Below are 16,415 nucleotides of genomic sequence, written 5' to 3'. Positions count from 1 at the left end.
GGACAGGGTGGCAATGGGGGGGCAGTGGGGGGGTGGGTGGCTCTGGGGGGGGGAATGGGGGGGCGTTAAGGGGAACTGGGGGGGGGGGGGGGGCACCGTGGGGATGGGGGGCACGGGGAGGGGATATGGGGATGGGGGGGGGGGGGCAACTCTATGGGGACAGAATGGCTTGGAAGGGGGGGCGAGGTGGGGGGGGGGGGCACTTTGGGGACCGGCTGCCCCCACTGTGTGTCTCAATGACCCCCCCCCGAATTTTCTTCCCCCCCCCCCCAGGTTGTGGATCTCCTGAACCAGGCGGCGCTGCTCAGCACCGACTCCAAGATCTCCATCCTCAAACAGGTGCCCCCCCCCTCAACCCTGTGACCCCCCCCTCATCCTTGCGCCCCCCCCCCCCATCCTTGCGCCCCCCCCCCATCCTTGCCCCCCCCCCACCGTCCTTGCCCCCCCCCATCCCTGTGATACCCCCCCATCCCTACGCCCCCCCCCCCTCGTCCCCATGTCCCCCCACGTTCTCCCTCATACTTTGCCCCCCCCCATCCATGTACCCCCCCCTTTGTGCCCCCCCCACGTCCCCACCCCCATCCCTTCTGCCCCCCCCATCCCTGTACCCCCTCCCCTTTATGCCCCCCCCCTTTGTGCCCACCCCCATTCCTTGTGCCCCCCCTGTGTGCCCCCCCACATCCCCACCCCCATCCCTTCTGCTCCCCCCACCCCTGTGCCCCCCCCTTTGTGCCCCCCCTTGTCCCCATCCCCCCCCATTTCTGTGCCCCCCCCTTTGTGCCCCCCTCCCTTGTCCCCATGCCCCCCCATCCCTGTGCCCCCTCCCCCTTTGTGCCCCCCCCATTCATTTGCCCCCACCCCCATTTTTTGTGCCCCCCCCATCCCTGTGCCCCCCCCTTTGTGCCCCCCCTTGTCCCCATCCCCCCCCATTTCTATGCCCCCCCACCCCTGTGCCCCCCCATCCCCATGTCCCCCCCCCCCCCCCCCGTATCCCCCCCCCATTTGTGCCCCCTCCCTCATCCTTCATCCCCTGCACCCCCCCCTCTCCCCCCCCCCCCCCCCAAATTCCCCCCCCCCCCCCCCAATTGCTGCGACCCCCCCCCTCTGCCCACAGGTCCAGGAGCTGATCATCAATAAGGACCCCACCCTGCTGGACAACTTCCTGGATGTAAGTTGGGGGGGGTCCGGGGGGGGGTCGTTGGGTCAGGGGGGGGGTCAATGAGAAGGGGGGGGGGGCGTTCAGATGGGTTTGGGGTCATCAAATTGGGTTGGGGGTCGCTGGGGGGGGGGAATAGGGCTACGTGTGGGGGGGGGTCTTGGGCTACTGGGTTGGGGATGGGGGCCACCGGGGGGGGGGGATTGGGGTCACTGGGGGGGGGATGGGGTCACGGGGGGGGGGTCTTGGGGCCACTGGGGGGATGGGGGCCACTGGGATGGGGATGGGGGCCACTGGGGGGGGGGTATTGGGGTCACTGGGGGGGGGTCTTGGGGTCAGTGGGGGGGTTGGGGCCACTGGGATCAGGATGGGGTCACGGGGGGGGGGGTATTGGGGTCACTGGGGGGGGGTTGGGGCCACTGAGATGAGTTTGGGGTCATGGGGGGGGGGGGGTCTTAGGGCCACTGGGGGGGATTGGGGTCACTGGGATGGGGCTGGGGTCATGGGGGGGGGTCTTGGGGTCACTGGGGGGGTTGGGGCCACTGGGATGGGGATGGGGGCCACTGGGGGGGGTATTGGGGTCACTGGGGGGGGGTCAGTGAGGAGGGGGGGGAAGGGGGGGGCTGTTCAGATGGGTTTGGGGTCATCAAATTGGGTTGGGGGTCGCTGGGGGGGGGGAATAGGGCTACGTGTGGGGGGGGTCTTGGGCTACTGGGTTGGGGATGGGGGCCACCGGGGGGGGGGGATTGGGGTCACTGGGGGGGGGATGGGGTCATGGGGGGGGGTCTTGGGGCCACTGGGGGGATGGGGGCCACTGGGATGGGGATGGGGGCCACTGGGGGGGGGGTATTGGGGTCACTGGGGGGGGGTCTTGGGGTCAGTGGGGGGGTTGGGGCCACTGGGATCAGGATGGGGGCCACTGGGGGGGGGGTATTGGGGTCACTGGGGGGGGTCTTGGGGCCACTGAGATGAGTTTGGGGTCACAGGGGGGGGGTCTTAGGGCCACTGGGGGGGTTGGGGCCACTGGGATGGGGATGGGGGCCAATGGGGGGGGTCTTGGGGCCACTGGGGGGGTTGGGGTCACTGGAATGGGGATGGGGGCCACTGGGGGGGGTCTTGAGGTCACTGGGGGGGTTGGGGCCACTGGGATGGGGATGGGGGCCACTGGGGGGGTCTTAGGGCCACTGGGGGGGATTGGGGGCACTGGAATGGGGATGGGGGCTACCGGGGGGGGGTCTTGGGGCCACTGAGATGAGTTTGGGGTCATGGGGGGGGGTCTTAGGGTCACTAGGGGGGGTTGGGGCCACTGGGATGGGGCTGGGGGCCACTGGGGGGGGTCTTAGGGCCACTGGGGGGATTGGGGCCACTGGGATGGGGATGGGGGCTACCGGGGGGGGGTCTTGGGGCCACTGAGATGAGTTTGGGGTCATGGGGGGGGGTCTTAGGGTCACTAGGGGGGGTTGGGGTCACTGGAATGGGGCTGGGGGCCACTGGGGGGGGTCTTGGGGTCACTGGGATGGGGATGGGGTCACGGGGGGGGTATTGGGGTCACTGGGGGGGGGTCTTGGGGCCACTGAGATGAGTTTGGGGTCATGGGGGGGGTCTTGGGGTCACTGGGGGGGTTGGGGCCACTGGGATGAGGATGGGGGCCACTGGGGGGGGGTATTGGGGTCACTGGGGGGGGTCTTGGGGCCACTGAGATGAGTTTGGGGTCATGGGGGGGGTCTTGGGGTCACTGGGGGGGTTGGGGCCACTGGGATGAGGATGGGGGCCACTGGGGGGGGGGTATTGGGGTGACTGGGGGGGGTCTTGGGGCCACTGAGATGAGTTTGGGGTCATGTGGGGGGGGTCTTAGGGCCACTGGGGGGGTTGGGGCCACTGGGATGGGGATGGGGTCTCGGGGGGGGGGTCTTGGGGTCAGTGGGGGGGTTGGGGCCACTGGGATGAGGATGGGGGCCACTGGGGGGGGTATTGGGGTCACTGGGGGGGGTCAGTGAGGAGAGGGGGGGAAGGGGGGGGGGCGTTCAGATGGGTTTGGGGTCATCAAATTGGGTTGGAGGTCGCTGGGGGGGGGAATAGGGCTACGTGTGGGGGGGGTCTTGGGCTACTGGGATGGGGGGGGGTCACGGGGGGGAGGTCTTGGGGTCACTGGGGGGGGGGTCACTGGAATGGGGTTGGGGTCGGGGGGGGGGTCTTGGGGTCAGTGGGGGGGTTGGGGCCACTGGGATGGGGATGGGGGCTACCGGGGGGGGGTCTTGGGGCCACTGAGATGAGTTTGGGGTCATGGGGGGGGGGTCTTAGGGCCACTGGGGGGGTTGGGGCCAGTGCGATTAGGATGGGGGCCACTGGGGGGGGTATTGGGGTCACTGGGGGGGGGTCTTGGGGCCACTGAGATGAGTTTGGGGTCATGGGGGGGGGGGGGGGGGGTCTTAGGGCCACTGGGGGGGTTGGGGCCACTGGAATGGGGATGGGGTCACGGGGGGGGGTCTTGGGGTCACTGGGGGGGTTGGGGCCACTGGGATGGGGATGGGGGCCACTGGGGGGGGTATTGGGGTCACTGGGGGGGGGTCAATGAGGAGAGGGGGGGAAGGGAGGGGGGCGTTCAGATGGGTTTGGGGTCATCAAATTGGGTTGGGGGTCGCTGGGGGGGGGGAATAGGGCTACGTGTGGGGGGGTCTTGGGCTACTGGGATGGGGATGGGGGCCACCGGGGGGGTTCTTGGGGTCACTGGGGGGGGGGCACTGGAATGGGGTTGGGGTTGGGGGGGGGTCTTGGGGTCAGTGGGGGGGTTGGGGCCACTGGGATCAGGATGGGGGCCACTGGGGGGGGGGTATTGGGGTCACTGGGGGGGGTCTTGGGGTCACTGAGATGAGTTTGGGGTCATGGGGGGGGGTCTTAGGGTCACTAGGGGGGGTTGGGGCCACTGAGATGAGTTTGGGGTCATGGGGGGGGGTCTTGGGGTCACTGGGGGGGGTTGGGGTCACTGGAATGGGGATGGGGTCACGGGGGGGGGTCTTGGGGTCACTGGGGGGGTTGGGGCCACTGGGATGAGGATGGGGGCCACTGGGGGGGGGTCTTAGGGCCACTGGGGGGATGGGGGCCACTGGGATGGAGATGGGGGCCACTGGGGGGGGTGTTGGGGTCACTGGGTGGGGGTCTTGGGGCCACTGAGATGAGTTTGGGGTCATGGGGGGGGGTCTTGGGGTCACTGGGGGGGTCTTGGGGTCACTGGGGGGGGGGTCACTGGAATGGGGTTGGGGTCGGGGGTGGGGTCTTGGGGTCAGTGGGGGGGTTGGGGTCACTGGGATCAGGATGGGGGCCACTGGAGGGGGGGTCTTAGGGCCACAGGGATGGGGGTGGGGTCACGGGGGGGGGGGTATTGGGGTCACTGGGATGGGGGCACTGAGGGGGGGCACTGGGGGGGCAGTGGGTGGGCAGTAGGAGGGACAGGGTTGTAATGGGGGGGGGCACTGGGGCCGGGGGGGCACTGGGGGGGGCACTGGGGGAGGGGGTGGTGCTGGGGGGCACCGGGGGGGCACTGGGACGGACAGATTCGTAATGGGGGGGGGGGCACAGTGGGGGGCACTGGGGGGGGCACTGGGAGGGACAGGGTGGTAATGGGGGGGGGCACTGGGGCCGGGGGGGCACTGGGGGGGGAACTGGGAGGGATAGGGTGGTAATGGGGGGGGGCACATTGGGGGGCACTGGGGGGGGGGCACTGGGAGGGACAGGAGGTCACTGGGGGGGGCACTGGAAAGGCCAGGGTGGTAATGGGGGGGGGGCACTGGGAGGGATAGGCTGGTAATGGGGGGGGGCACTGGGGCTGGGGGGGCACTGGGAGGGACAGGAGGTCACGGGGGGGGCACTGGGGGGGGGCACTGGGAAGGATAGGGTGGTAATGGGGGGGGGCACAGTGGGGGGCACTGGGGGGGGGGCACTGGGAGGGACAGGAGGTCACGGGGGGGGGGCACTGGGGGGCACTGGGGGGGGAACTGGGAAGGATAGGATGGTAATTGGGGGGGCACAGTGGGGCTGGGGGGGCACTGGGGGAGGCACTGGGAAGGACAGGGTGGTAATGGGGGGGGGGCACAGTGGGGGGCACTGGGGGGGGCACTGGGAGGGACAGGAGGTCACGGGGGGGGCACTGGGGGGAACTGGGGGGGCACTGGGAGGGATAGGGTGGTATTGGGGGGGGCACAGTGGGGCTGGGGGGGGCACTGGGGGGGGCACTGGGGGGGGCACTGGGAGGGATAGGGTGGTAATGGGGGGTGGGGGGCACTGGGGGGGGGGCACTGGGAAGGACAGGAGGTCACTGGGGGGGCATTGGGGGGGGAACTGGGAGGGATAGGGTGGAAATGGGGGGGGGCACTGGGGCTGGGGGGGCACTGGGGGGGGCACTGAGGGGAGAGGGTGGTAATGGGGGGGGGGCACTGGGGGGGGAAACTGGGGGGGGGAACTGGGAAGGATAGGGTAGTAATGGGGGGGGCACAGTGGGGGGCAGTGGGGGGTGCACTGGGAGGGACAGGAGGTCACGGGGGGGGGGGCACTGGGGGGGGCACTGGGAAGGCCAGGGTGGTAATGGGGGGGGGGCACAGTGGGGCTGGGGGGGCACTGGGGGGGGCACAATTGGGATGGGGGGGGGGGGGGTCGCTATGGGGGGGGTACAGGGGATGGTTTGGGGTCCCTGGGGGGGGGGGTTGGCATAGGTGCCATTAGGGTGGGGGTGGGGGGGGGGTCATTGGGATGGGTGGCGGGGGGGGGTGTAACCCTATTGTGTGCCCCCCCCCCCCCCCCCCAAGGAAATCATCGCCTTCCAAGCCGACAAATCGGTAGAAGTGAGAAAATTCGTGGTGGGCTTCATTGAGGAAGCGTGGTATGAAGACCCCCCCCCCCCAAATCCCATTTCCACGCCCCCCCCCCCACTAAAAAGACCCCAAAGCCTCATTTCTATCTTGCCCCCCCCCCCTTTTGCCCCCCCCCCCAGTAAGAGGGACATCGAGCTGCTGCTGAAGCTGATCGCCAACCTCAACATGCTGCTGAAGGACGACAACGTCAACGTGGTGAAAAAAGCCATCCTCACCATGACGCAGCTCTACAAAGTGGCCCTGCAGGTGGGGGGCACCTCCCCCCCCCCCCAAAAAAAAAATCTACACCCCCCCCTCCATCTTCTTCCACCCCCCCCTACGATAAGTGGGAGCTCGGGAGGAGAGGGGAGGTGGGGGGGGTTTGAGGTTGGCAGGGGGGTTTTGGGGGGGGGGTGGGGGGGGATTTAAGGTCTGTGTTTGTTATGGGGGGGGGGCAGTGGTCACCATTTGTTACTGGGGGGGGGGCACTGGTCACCATTTGTTACTGGGGGGGGGCACTGGTCACTGTTTGTTACTGGGGGGGGGCACTGGTCACCATTTTTTATGGGGGGGGGGCACTGGGGGTCTCCAAGGTCGGCATTTGTTACCAGGGGGGTTTTGGGGGGGGATGGGGGGGCTTTAAGGTCTGTGTTTGTTATGGGGGGGGGGCACTGGTCACCATTTGTTACTGGGGGGGGGCATTGGGGGTCCGCAGGGTCAGCATTTGTCTCTGGGGGGGGCACTGGGTGTCTCCAAGGTTGGCATTTGTTACTGGGGGGGGGCAATGGGGGTCCCTGAGGTCGGCATTTGTTACTGGGGGGGGGCACTGGTCACCGTTTGTTACTGGGGGGGGGGGCACTGGTTACCATTTGTTACTGGGGGGGGCATTGGGGGTCTCCAAGGTCAGCATTTGTTACCAGGGGGGTTTTGGGGGGGGGATGGGGGGGCTTTAAGGTCAGTGTTTGTTATGGGGGGGGGCACTGGTCACTGTTTGTTACTGGGGGGGGGGGCAGTGGTCACCATTTGTTACTGGGGGGGGGCACTGGGGGTCTCCAAGGTCAGCATTTGTTACCAGGGGGGTTTTGGGGGGGGGATGGGGGGGCTTTAAGGTCTGTGTTTGTTATGGGGGGGGGGCAGTGGTCACCATTTGTCATTGGGGGGGGCACTGGTCACTGTTTGTTACTGGGGGGGGGGGGCACTGGTTACCATTTGTTACTGGGGGGGGGCATTGGGGGTCCCCAGGGTCAGCATTTGTCACTGCGGGGGGGGCACTGGGGGTCTCCAAGGTCTCCATTTGTTACCAGGGGGGTTTTGGGGGGGGGATGGGGGGGCTTTAAGGTCTGTGTTTGTTATGGGGGGGGGGCAGTGGTCACCGTTTGTTACTGGGGGGGGGGGGCACTGCAGGTCCGCAGGGTCAGCATTTGTTACTGGGGGGGGGCACTGGGGGTCTCCAAGGTTGGCATTTGTTACTGGGGGGGGGCACTGGGGGTCTCCAAGGTTGGCATTTGTTACTGGGGGGGGGCAATGGGGGTCCCTGGGGTCGGCATTTGTTACTGGGGGGGGGGCACTGGTCACCGTTTGTTACTGGGGGGGGGGCACTGGGGGTCTCCAAGGTCACATTTTGTTACTGGGGGGGGCACTGGGGGGGCTTCAAGGTCTCCATTTGTTACTGGGGGGGGGCACTGGGGGTCTCCAAGGTCAGCATTTGTTACCAGGGGGGTTTTGGGGGGGGATGGGGGGGGCTTTAAGGTCTGTGTTTGTTATGGGGGGGGGGCAGTGGTCACCGTTTGTTACTGGGGGGGGGGGGCACTGGTCACTGTTTGTTACTGGGGGGGGGGGGGCACTGGTCACCATTTTTTATGGGGGGGGGCATTGAGGGTCTCCAAGGTTGGCATTCGTTACCAGGGGGGTTTTGGGGGGGCTTTAAGGTCAGTGTTTGTTATGGGGGGGGGCAGTGGTCACTGTTTGTTACTGGGGGGGGGGCACTGGTCACCATTTTTTATGCGGGGGGGCACTGGGGGTCTCCAAGGTTGGCATTTGTTACTGGGGGGGGGGGCAATGGGGGTCCCTGGGGTCGGCATTTGTTACTGGGGGGGGGGCACTGGTCACCGTTTGTTACTGGGGGGGGGGCACTGGGGGTCTCCAAGGTCAGCATTTGTCACTGGGGGGGGGCACTGGGGGGGCACTGGGGGTCTCCAAGGTTGGTATTTGTTACTGGGGGGGGCACTGGGGGGCTTCAAGGTCTCCGTTTGTTACTGGGGGGGGGCATTGGGGGTCTCCAAGGTCAGCATTTGTTACCAGGGGGGTTTTGGGGGGGGATTGGGGGGGCTTTAAGGTCTGTGTTTGTTATGGGGGGGGGCAGTGGTCACCGTTTGTTACTGGGGGGGGGGCAGTGGTCACCATTTGTCATTGGGGGGGGGCACTGGGGGGCTTCAAGGTCAGCATTTATCACTGGGGGGGCACTGGGGGTCTCCAGGGTCAGCATTTGTTACCAGGGGGGTTTTGGGGGGGGATTGGGGGGGCTTTAAGGTCAGTGTTTGTTATGGGGGGGGGGGGCAGTGGTCACCATTTGTTACTGGGGGGGGGCACTGGTCACCGTTTGTTACTGGGGGGGGGGGGCACTGGTCACCATTTTTTATGGGGGGGGGCATTGAGGGTCTCCAAGGTTGGCATTCGTTACCAGGGGGGTTTTGGGGGGGCTTTAAGGTCAGTATTTGTTATGGGGGGGGGCAGTGGTCAGCATTTGTTACTGGGGGGGGCATTGGGGGTCCGCAGGGTCAGCATTTGTTACTGGGGGTCTCCAAGGTTGGCATTTGTTACTGGGGGGGGGGCACTGGTCACCATTTGTTACTGGGGGGGGGCACTGGGATGACCCTATGGTGGCCATGGGTGACCTTTGGTGGCCCTAGGAGGCTCCTGGATGACCCCATGGTGGCCCTGGGAGGACCCTTAGTAGCCCTGGGTGGTTTTTGATGGTCCTGGGATGACCCTATGGTGGCCATGGGTGGCCTTTGGTGGCCCTGGGAGGCTCCTGGATGACCCCATGGTAGCCCTGGGAGGACCCTTAGTAGCCCTGGGTGGTTTTTGATGGCCCTAGGAGGACCCTTAGTAGCCCTGGGTGGTTTTTGATGGCCCTTGAAGGATCCTTGGTGGCCTTTCAGGACTCCGGGTGGCCCTGGGAAGCCCCCTGGTGGCCCTCGATGGCTCTCAGTGGCCCTGTTTGTCTCCTGTTGGCCTTTGGTGCCTCCTGGTGACGCCTGGGTAGCCATGGGTGGCCTTTGGTGGCCCTGGGAGGCTCCTGGATAACCCCTTGGTGGCCACGGGTGGTTTTTGATGGCCCTTGGAGGACTCTTGGTGGCCATGGGTGGCCTTTGGTTGCCCTGGGAGGACTCTTGGTGGCCCTGGGAGGCTCCTGGATGACCCCATGGTGGCCCTGGGAGGACCCTTGGTGGCCATGGGTGGCCTTTGGTGGCCCTGGGAGGCTCCTGGATAACCCCTTGGTGGCCACGGGTGGTTTTTGATGGCCCTTGGAGGACTCTTGGTGGCCATGGGTGGCCTTTGGTTGCCCTGGGAGGACTCTTGGTGGCCATGGGTGGTTTTTGATGACCCTTGGAGGATCCTTTGTGGCCCTGGATGGCCTTTGGTGGCCCTGGGAGGACCCTTAGTAGCCCTGGGTGGTTTTTGATGGCCCTGGGAGGATCATTGGTGGCCATGGGTGGCCTTTGGTGGCCCTGGGATGACCCATGGTGGCCATGGCTGGTTTTTGATGGCCCTTGAAGGATCCTTGGTGGCCTTTCAGGACTCCAGGTGGCCCTGTGAAGCCCCCTGGTGGCCCTCGATGACTCTCACTGGCCCTGGGTCGCCCCCAATGACCCCCCCATCCCCCTCCCCCCCCCGTTTTTCAGTGGATGGTGAAGTCGAAAGCCATCAGCGAGCTGCAGGAAGCCTGCTGGGAGATGGTGGCCGCCATGGCCAGTGACATCATCCTCCTGCTGGACTCGGACAACGACGGCGTCCGGACTCACGCCATCAAATTCGTGGAGGGGCTGATCATCACCCTGTCCCCCCGCGTGGCCGATTCCGACGTCCCCAAAAGGCACGAAAACGACATCAGCCTGGAGCGCGTCCCCAAGGATCATCCCTACATCAAATACTGTGAGGGAACGGGGGGGTGGGGGGGGGACAGATGGAGGGGTGGGTGGGGGCATAAAGGGGTAAAGGGGCACCTGGGGGTGGGGGTATGAGGGGGGGGGGGACAGATGGAGGGGTGGGTGGGGGGACGTGGGGACGTAAAGGGGGTGGGGGGCACGGGGGGGGGGGTGTGGGGGGACAGATGGAGGGGTGGGTGGGGGCATAAAGGGGTAAAGGGGCACCTGGGGGTGGGGGTATGGGGGGGGGGGACAGATGGAGGGGTGGGTGGGGGCATGAAGGGGTAAAGGGGCACCTGGGGGTGGGGGTATGGGGGGGGGGGACAGATGGAGGGGTGGGTGGGGGCTTAAAGGGGTAAAGGGGCACCTGGGGGTGGGGGGACAGATGGAGGGGTGGGTGGGGGGATGTGGGGGCATAAAGGGGTAAAGGGGCACCTGGGGGTGGGGGTATGAGGGGGGGGGGAAAGATGGAGGGGTGGGTGGGGGGATGTGGGGATGTAAAGGGGGTGGGGGTATGGGGGGGGTGGGGAGAGATGGAGGGGTGGGTGGGGGGATGTGGGGGCATAAAGGGGTAAAGGGGCACCTGGGGGTGGGGGGCACAGGGGGGGTGTGGGGAGAAATGGAGGGGTGGGTGGGGGGATGTGGGGACGTAAAGGGGGTGGGGGGCACGGGGGGGGGTGTGGGGGGACAGATGGAGGGGTGGGTGGGGGGACGTGGGGATGTAAAGGGGGTGGGGGTATGGGGGGGGTGGGGAGAGATGGAGGGGTGGGTGGGGGGACGTGGGGGGATAAAGGGGCGCCAGGGGTGGGGATATGGGATGGGGGGGGGACAGATGGAGGGGTGGGTGGGGGGATGTGGGGATGTAATGGTGGTGGGGGTATCGGGGGGGGGGTGTGGGGGGACAGATGGAGGGGTGGGTGGGGGCATAAAGGGGTAAAGGGGCACCTGGGGGTGGGGGGAAAAGATGGAGGGGGGGGTGGGGGCATGAAGGGGTAAAGGGGCACCTGGGGGTGGGGGGACAGATGGAGGGGGGGTGGGGGGATGTGGGGACGTAAGGGGGTGCAGGGGGGTGGGGGTATGGGATGGGGGGAGGACAGATGGAGGGGTGGGTGGGGGGACGTGGGGGGATAAAGGGGCGCCAGGGGTGGGGATATGGGATGGGGGGGGGACAGATGGAGGGGTGGGTGGGGGGATGTGGGGATGTAATGGTGGTGGGGGTATCGGGGGGGGTGGGGAGAGATGGAGGGGTGGGTGGGGGGATGGGGGGAGGTAAAGGGGTGCAGTGGGGTGGGGGTATGGGGGGGGTGGGGGCGTAAAGGGGTAAAGGAGCACCTGGGGGTGGGGGTATGGGGGGGGGGACGACAGATGGAGGGGTGGGTGGGGGGATGTGGGGGTGTAATGGGGGTGGGGGGCACGGGGGGGGGGGTGGGGGGACAGATGGAGGGGTGGGTGGGGGCATAAAGGGGTAAAGGGGCACCTGGGGGTGGGGGGAAAAGATGGAGGGGTGGGTGGGGGGATGTGGGGGCATGAAGGGGTAAAGGGGCACCTGGGCTGGGGGGCAGAGGGGGGGGGTGTGGGGAGAGATGGAGAGGTGGGTGGGGGGATGTGGGGATGTAAAGGGGGTGGGGGGGCACGGGGGGGGGTGTGGGGGGACAGATGGAGGGGTGGGTGGGGGGACGTGGGGATGTAAAGGGGGTGGGGGTATGGGGGGGGGTGTGGGGGGGCGACAGATGGAGGGGTGGGTGGGGGGACGTGGGGGGATAAAGGGGCGCCAGGGGTGGGGATATGGGATGGGGGGGGGACAGATGGAGGGGTGGGTGGGGGGATGTGGGGATGTAATGGGGGTGGGGGTATCGGGGGGTGTGGGGACAGATGGAGGGGGGGGTGGGGGCATGAAGGGGTAAAGGGGCACCTGGGGGTGGGGGTATGAGGGGGGGGGGGACAGATGGAGGGGGGGGTGGGGGCATGAAGGGGTAAAGGGGCACCTGGGGGTGGGGGGACTGATGGAGGGGTGGGTGGGGGGACGTGGGGACGTAAAGGGGGTGGGGGTATGGGGGGGGGTGGGGAGAGATGGAGGGGTGGGTGGGGGGATTTGGGGATGTAAAGGGGTGCAAGGGGGTGGGGGTATGGGGGGGAGGTGTGGGGGGGGACAGATGGAGGGGTGGGTGGGGGGACGTGGGGATGTAAAGGGGGTGGGGGGCACGGGGGGGGTGGGGACAGATGGAGGGGGGGGTGGGGGCATGAAGGGGTAAAGGGGCACCTGGGGGTGGGGGTATGGGGGGGGGACACGGAGGGGGTGTGGGGGGACATGAGGATGTAAAGGGGCGACGGGGGAAGGGGGGACAGATGGAGGGGTGGGTGGGGGGACATAGGGGCATAAAGGGGTAAAGGGGCACCTGGGGGTGGGGGGACAGATGGAGGGGTGGGTGGGGGCATAAAGGGGTAAAGAGGCACCTGGGGGTGGGGGGCACAGGGGGGGTGTGGGGAGAAATGGAGGGGTGGGTGGGGGGATGTGGGGACGTAAAGGGGGTGGGGGGCACGGGGGGGGGGTGTGGGGGGACAGATGGAGGGGTGGGTGGGGGCATAAAGGGGTAAAGGGGCACCTGGGGGTGGGGGTATGGGGGGGGGGGACAGATGGAGGGGTGGGTGGGGGGACGTGGGGACATAAAGGGGGTGGGGGCATGGGGGGGGTGTGGGGGGACAGATGGAGGGGTGGGTGGGGGCATAAAGGGGTAAAGGGGCACCTGGGGGTGGGGGTATGAGGGGGGGGGGACAGATGGAGGGGTGGGTGGGGGGACGTGGGGATGTAAAGGGGGTGGGGGGCATGGGGGGTGGTGTGGGGACAGATGGAGGGGTGGGTGGGGGGACGTGGGGGCATGAAGGGGTAAAGGGGCACCTGGGGGTGGGGGCATGGGGGGGGGGGACAGATGGAGGAGTGGGTGGGGGCATAAAGGGGTAAAGGGGCACCTGGGGTGGGGGGCAGAGGGGGGGGTGTGGGGAGAGATGGAGGGGTGGGTGGGGGGATGTGGGGGCATAAAGGGGTAAAGGGGCACAGGGGGGTGGGGGTATGGGGGGGTGGGGGGACAGATGGAGGGGTGGGTGGGGGCATAAAGGGGTAAAGGGGCACCTGGGGGTGGGGGTATGAGGGGGGGGTGGGGGCATAAAGGGGTAAAGGGGCACCTGGGGTGGGGGGCAGAGGGGGGGGTGTGGGGAGAGATGGAGGGGTGGGTGGGGGGACGTGGGGGCATAAAGGGGTAAAGGAGCACCTGGGGTGGGGGGCACAGGGGGGGTGTGGGGAGAGATGGAGGGGTGGGTGGGGGGATGTGGGGGGGTAAAGGGGCGCCTGGGGGTGGGGGTATGGGGGGGGTGTGGGGAGAGATGGAGGGGTGGGTGGGGGGATGTGGGGACGTAAAGGGGGTGGGGGGCACGGGGGGGTGTGGGGGGACAGATGGAGGGGTGGGTGGGGGCATGAAGGGGTAAAGGGGCACCTGGGGTGGGTGGCACAGGGGGGGTGTGGGGACAGACGGAGGGGTGGGTGGGGGGATGTGGGGACGTAAAGGGGGTGGGGGTATCGGGGGGGGTGTGGGGGGACAGATGGAGGGGTGGGTGGGGGCATAAAGGGGTAAAGGGGCACCTGGGGGTGGGGGGACAGATGGAGGGGTGGGTGGGGGGACGTGGGGATGTAAAGGGGGACTTGGATACAGGTCGGGGGATGTGGGGACACATGGGGACACATGGGGGGATGTGGGGACATATGTGGAGGGCATGGGCACCCATGGGGTGACATGGGGACATGTGGGGGGACATGGGCACCCATGGGGTGACATGGGGACATGTGGGGGGACGTGGGCAACCATTGGGTGACACGGGGACACGTGGGGTGACATGGAGGGACGTAGTGACACATGGGGGGACATGGGGACGTATGGGGAGGACCTGGGCACCCATGGGGTGACATGGGGACATGTGGGGGGACGTGGGCAACCATTGGGTGACACGGGGACACGTGGGGTGACATGGAGGGACGTAGTGACACATGGGGGGACATGGGGACGTATGGGGAGGACCTGGGCACCCATGGGATGACATGGGGACATGTGGGGGGACGTGGGGACATATGTGGAGGGCATGGGCACCCATGGGGTGACATGGGGACATGTGGGGTGACATGGGGGGACGTAGTGACCCATGGGTGGGCATGGGGACGTATATGGAGAGCATGGGCACCGATGGGGTGACATGGGGACATGTGGGGGGACGTGGGCACCCATGGGGTGACATGGGGACATGTGGGGGGACATGGGGACATGTGGGGGGACGTGGGAACGTATGGGGGGACATGGGGGCATGCATGGAGGACCTGGACACCCATGGGGTGACATGGGGACGTGTGGGGGGACATGGAGGGACGTAGTGACACATGGGGGGACATGGGGACGTATGGGGAGGACCTGGGCACCCATGGGGTGACATGGGGACATGTGGGGTGACATGGGGGGACGTAGTGACCCATGGGTGGGCATGGGGACGTATATGGAGAGCATGGGCACCCATGGGGTGACATGGTGACACGTGGGGGGACGTGGGGACGTATGGGGTGACATGGGGACATGTGGGGGGACATGGAGGGACGTAGTGACACATGGGGGGACATGGGGACGTATATGGAGGACCTGGGCACCCATGGGGTGACATGGGGACATGTGGGGGGACGTGGGCACCCATGGGGTGACATGGGGACGTGTGGGGGGACATGGAGGGACGTAGTGACACATGGGGGGACATGGGGACGTATGGGGAGGACCTGGGCAGCCATGGGGTGACATGGGGACATGTGGGGGGACGTGGGCACCCATGGGGTGACATGGGGACCTTTTTGGGGGACATGGAGGGACGTAGTGACGCATGGGGGGACATGGGGGCGTATATGGAGAGCATGGGCACCCATGGGGTGACATGGGGACGTGTGGGGGGACCTGGGGGGACATGGGGACGTATATGGAGGACCTGGGCACCCATGGGGTGACATGGGGACACGTGGGGAGACATGGAGGGACGTAGTGACACATGGGGGGACATGGGGACGTATGGGGAGGACCTGGGCACCGATGGGGTGACATGGGGACATGTGGGGGGACATGAGGACGTATGGGGGGGCATGGGAACCCATGGGGACCCATGTGATGACATGGGGACATGTGGGGGGACATGGAGGGACGTAGCGACACATGGGTGGACATGGGGACGTATGGGGAGGACCTGGGCACCCATGGGGTGACATGGGGACATGTGGGGGGACATGGGGACATGTGGGGGGACGTGGGAACGTATGGGGGGACATGGGGTGACATGGAGGACATGGGCACCCATGGGGTGACATGGGGACATATGGGGAGGACCTGGGGACCCATGGGGTGACATGGGGACATATGGGGGGACACGGAGGGATGCGGAGACGCGTGGAGGGACGTGATGGGACACGGGGGTCGGGGTGGGGGGGCGGAATTTGGGGACCCTTGGGGACACTTGTGAGCTGGGGCCGCCCCGCAGCGGCGCTGTGGGAGGAGGGCCGCGCGGCGCTGGAGCAGCTGCTGCGTTTCATGGTGCACCCGGCCATCTCCTCCATCAACCTGACGGCCGCGCTCGGCTCCCTGGCTTCCATCGCCCGCCAGCGGCCCATGTTCATGGCCGAGGTCATCCAGGCCTACGAGACCCTGCATGGTGAGCGCGGGGTGGCAGCCGGCGCCGTGGCCACCTCTCTTGGGGGGCCCCATGGCCACCTTCGTTGGGGGTCCCCGTGGCCACCTCCCTTGGGGGTCCCCATGGCCACCTCCCTTGGGGGTCCCCGTGGCCGCCTCCGTTGGGTGTCCCCATGGCCGCTTCTCTTGGGGGTCCCCATGGCCACCTTCGTTGGGGGTCCCCGTGGCCACCTCCCTTGGGGGTCCCTGTGGCCACCTCCGTTGGGTGTCCCCGTGGCCACTTCCATTGGGTGTCCCCGTGGCTGCCTCCATTGGGGGTCCCCATGGCCACCTCCCTTGGGGGTCCCCATGGTCACCTCCCTTGGGTGTCCCCGTGGCCACCTCCGTTGGGTGTCCCCATGGCCGCTTCTCTTGGGTGTCCCCATGGCCACCTCCCTTGGGGGTCCCTGTGGCCACCTCTCTTGAGAGTCCCCATGGCCAACTTCGTTGGGGGTCCCCGTGGCCACCTCTCTTGAGGGTCCCCATGGCCACCTTCGTTGGGGGTCCCCATGGCCACCTCCCTTGGGGG

The 16,415-nt window shown here is 67.2% G+C and overlaps 1 protein-coding gene across 1 annotated transcript in view; it reads left to right on the top strand.

The window, feature by feature from the left end:
• SYMPK (symplekin scaffold protein) overlaps positions 1-16,415 on the top strand; it is an 87,345-nt gene that overhangs the window by 8,381 nt on the left and 62,549 nt on the right. Inside the window, exons 3-8 of the mRNA XM_090130076.1 lie at positions 274-339; positions 1,115-1,168; positions 5,956-6,029; positions 6,141-6,267; positions 9,906-10,155; positions 15,699-15,869. Of these exons, the coding sequence (XP_089986202.1) occupies positions 274-339; positions 1,115-1,168; positions 5,956-6,029; positions 6,141-6,267; positions 9,906-10,155; positions 15,699-15,869 (742 nt within the window). The remainder of the gene's footprint in view (positions 1-273; positions 340-1,114; positions 1,169-5,955; positions 6,030-6,140; positions 6,268-9,905; positions 10,156-15,698; positions 15,870-16,415) is intronic.

The sequence above is a fragment of the Phasianus colchicus genome, chromosome 38 (assembly GCF_987193195.1).
Source record: "Phasianus colchicus chromosome 38, bPhaCol1.hap1.1, whole genome shotgun sequence".
Classification (NCBI taxonomy): Eukaryota; Metazoa; Chordata; class Aves; order Galliformes; family Phasianidae; genus Phasianus; species Phasianus colchicus.
This window is presented reverse-complemented; position numbering and strand designations above follow the sequence as displayed.